General features: G+C 29.8%; 1 protein-coding gene across 1 annotated transcript; it reads right to left on the bottom strand.

Moving 5' to 3' along the window:
• Window positions 1-1287: 1287 nt before the first annotated feature.
• On the bottom strand, window positions 1288-2817 carry LOC102578857 (probable polyamine transporter At3g13620). Its single transcript, XM_006364093.2, has one exon. The coding sequence runs from the start codon at window positions 2790-2792 to the stop codon at window positions 1380-1382; it is 1413 nt and encodes a 470-aa protein (XP_006364155.1). The 5' UTR covers window positions 2793-2817; the 3' UTR covers window positions 1288-1379.
• Between the last annotated feature and the right edge of the window lie 982 nt (window positions 2818-3799).

Consider the following 3799-nt stretch of genomic DNA (forward strand, 5'->3'; position numbering starts at 1 on the left):
CATAAGTTTCATGATTTTTTAAGGAGTTTATTTTTAACTTTTTTATGGTTGGAATATTGTCACATTTTTTGTATTTTAATGTAACAAAACAATTATGTTAATATTTCTATTCAGATATTTATACTTTTATTTGAAAAAACTTAATAAATATTATAAAGATAATTTTATTTGTGGATTTGATTAACAAGTAGTAGCATTAACACCATGTAATATTGTTTTATCAATATTTATTATAATATTTTTAAATTATAATTTAATTTAATAATTATAAAAAAATATATAACTTTTAAAAAAGTGGGCTGGCCCGGCAAGCCTGTAGCCCACGTACTTGTGGGTTGGGCCGACCGTTTTTTGGCCCACACCAAAAATGGGCTAGCCTGGCCTGGCCCGTAAAATGTCAAAGCCTGTATGGGTTAGCCCGGATGGGGTGGGCTAGCCCATATTGACAGCTCTAATTCTCACCTTGCAATGCATATCCCAACTTTAGGTATTTATACCAACAAAATCTTTCACATTGCATATCCCAAACCCAAACTCGTTGATACATCCACGATTCGCAAAATAAAAAAAGATTTTTAAAAAAAAAAATAGGGACTCGTTGAAGTTTAATCTATTTAGGGAAAAAGGGCCAACACACGCAGTTTGGGGTGAGTGGAGGAAATCGTTGAAACACTGATGAATTTTTAAAAATATTTTTAAAGAAAAAACATTTTGAATGACAAAGTAAGATACAATATAAAATTGTTTTAAAAATATAGAATAAAATATAAAATATAAATATTAGATAATAAACAAAATAACATGAGAAAAAAACAAAAAAGTAATAATATGATCATAAAAAATCACTAGTTACATAAAAAGTGTTGTTACTTAATAATTAATTTTAAAGATACTATATAATAAAATTGAAGTAACAATCACATAAATATTTAAACAAACAAAATAATACGATACAATAGATAACTTAGTCCTTTCTTTTAATTAAATGATATAATAACAAATATTTATTTTTCTTTTATTCCATTATGTTGATTTTTTCTCTATTGTATCTTTGTTATTGTTGTTCTTAATTTATAATAAAAAGAGCAGCATATCTTTTATAGGTGGAAAATATACTTAAAACTCAAAAGGACAATGTCATTTTCAAAAGTATTTTCCAAGTACTTTTAACAAGTTATTCTTTTCTAAATTTCTATATATAAATAAATGTATAGAAAAATAAACAAACATCAAATAAAGAACATGTAATTAATCTTTTGATATATATATAACCATAAGAAAGCTCTTTCAAGAAAACTTCCTTGCAATAAGGATCTAATTACTTCTATGTTTATAGATAAATGAAAATAATAAATTCTGAATCAGCCTCTGAGCTATAGTCATCCCACTATTGGCTCTTCCACATCATCATAGAACTTGAGCCACTTCTTGGTTTTACACAACTTCATAAAAAAGTACCATCCAATTCCTCCAACAGTCATCAATCCACTTATAAGAAGCACAATCTTAGTTGCAATAGCCATTATAAACACCAAAAACACACTAGGAATCAAGCACATAACAACCAATCCTGGCATCTTCATTGGTACTTTATATGGTCTATTGACCAATGGATACTTCCTTCTCAACCAAAGAAAAGATGCTAATTCCAAAAACATACCTAAACTATACAAGAAATTAGCTGAAGATATTATATCAGTAAAGTTCATATAAGACATACCTAATGAAATTGCTGTTGATAATAATATCCCAACCCATGGTGTGTTAAACCATTTTGACCTTAATGCAAAGAATTTAGGCAAAAATGCTAATTCAGCCATACCCAAAAGCTGAAAAGAACAAGTACTTAACTGAGCTTCAAATAATCCAATTGATGATAATATAGCTCCAATTTCAATCCAAAATTTCAACCATTTACCAGAAATCATCTCCGCCGCGTTCGCCATAAAACCTGTTTCCCATTCCCTTTGATCAACTGATACTGCTCCAGTAACAGCCATGAGTGGGATTAAATAACCAAAACAAGTTAAGATTACTGATGAAAAAAGTGCTTTAGGAAAAGTTTTTTTCGGGTTTTCAACTTCACCAACCAAAGTACTCACATTATCCCAAAAATTCAAATTCCAAAACAATGAATTGAAGAACATATTCCAATCCTTCTTCACCCCTTTTTGCCCTAAACTAATCCATCTATGAGGCTGAATCTTCGGAATCGCAATCAACGACATTATAATGAAAGGTGCAAGTGATACAATCCCAAGAACAACAGCAACATAACCCACAATAGCTAATCCAGTATAATTCAAAAACGATAACAACAATGTAGATACCAAAATAGCCATATATCTCGGAACCCCAGAACTGAAAATTGGGAAAAGCTTCTCCATATAACTAATACACAAAACAGGAAAAGATGCAATGTTGATAACACCGCTCAGAAATTTCCATGTACCCATAAGTGAACCCCAAAAGGGGCCAAAAGCTGTGTAAGCCCATGTAACAAAACCGCCATTACCAGGGAAAGTAGTTGATAATTCAGCAGTAATCAAAGCTTCAGGTACACTCCAAATAAAAGGGAAAATGAGAAAACCAAGAATTGCAAAAAGAGGGCCAGCAGATTGAACGGCTGGTTCTTCACCATAAGGGCCACCAGCAACTTCAAAGTAGATGAGGAAAATGAGAGGGATTAGGCTAAGTTTTTTACTCTTTTTGACAGTTTTTGCGGTGGTTATGGGGATTTCTTCGTAGTTTTCAGCCATGGTGGAAACTGGGGTTTGCTTCTCCTCTGCCATTGCGATTGTTTTTTTCAGGAGGATTCTGAATGTAAATACAATGGGATTACGAATAAATATAAGGATTTGCAGTTAATCTTATCTAATTATGTACTTATCTTTTATATTAGACCAAAATATTAACTTTTATAACTTTTTTAGGTAAAGGAGTCTTTTAAGTTTGAAAGGAATGAGTTTGTGATAGTGTTTTAATTAACTTGTATAATTTGATGTTTAACATTATGTGCAATTCTTCTTATCACCCAACCTGACAAATATCTTTTTGATACTAATTGTCTACAGGTAGGGTTGTTTATGGCTATGGTTAAAAAATCAAATTGAACCGCAATCCAAATTAAACCGATAAAAAAAATTGATATTTGGTTGGATTTGGTTAGGTTTGGTTTTACATTTTAAAAAATCGTTACTATTTGATTTGGTTTTGGTTTTACTAAAAAATATCAGCAAAAATAACCAAATTGAACCAATAGATTATATATATACATTTTATAATTATTTATATCATTCATAAATAAAATATAAATATTTTATTAAATTTTAATTAACTTAAGTCTTTAACTTTATCATTTTCTCAAGTCCAACACTTAAAATTTCAGCCCAACTATTAAAACCCTAATTCTAACTCCACCAAAATTTATTATTTAAGTGATTTTTACCTACCCTACCTAACAAATTCACAGTGCAATTTTTTGAAAAAAAGTATACGCAGCTTTCTTCTCTTATTGAAAAATTTGCAGCGCAGTTTTTTTTTTCTTTTTAAAAAAATTTCACAGGAGTCTTCTGCTCATTCTCTTCATCTTCTTCAGTCCTATTGGTCTTTTCTTCTCCAACTTCAAATACAAGGAAAAGTGAAGATTGAAGGTAATTTTTTATATTATATTTTTTTTTATTTTAGCTAATTTTAATCTAGAGAGCATGACTTCAAAATTGAGATTTTTTTATATTTCTTTTTTCTATATGAATTTCAGATGAAACAACCAGTAGAGGTTGAAGATTTGGAAGATTTG

This window comes from Solanum tuberosum, unplaced genomic scaffold, assembly GCF_000226075.1.
Source record: "Solanum tuberosum cultivar DM 1-3 516 R44 unplaced genomic scaffold, SolTub_3.0 scf00464, whole genome shotgun sequence".
In the NCBI taxonomy this organism is placed as follows: Eukaryota; Viridiplantae; Streptophyta; class Magnoliopsida; order Solanales; family Solanaceae; genus Solanum; species Solanum tuberosum.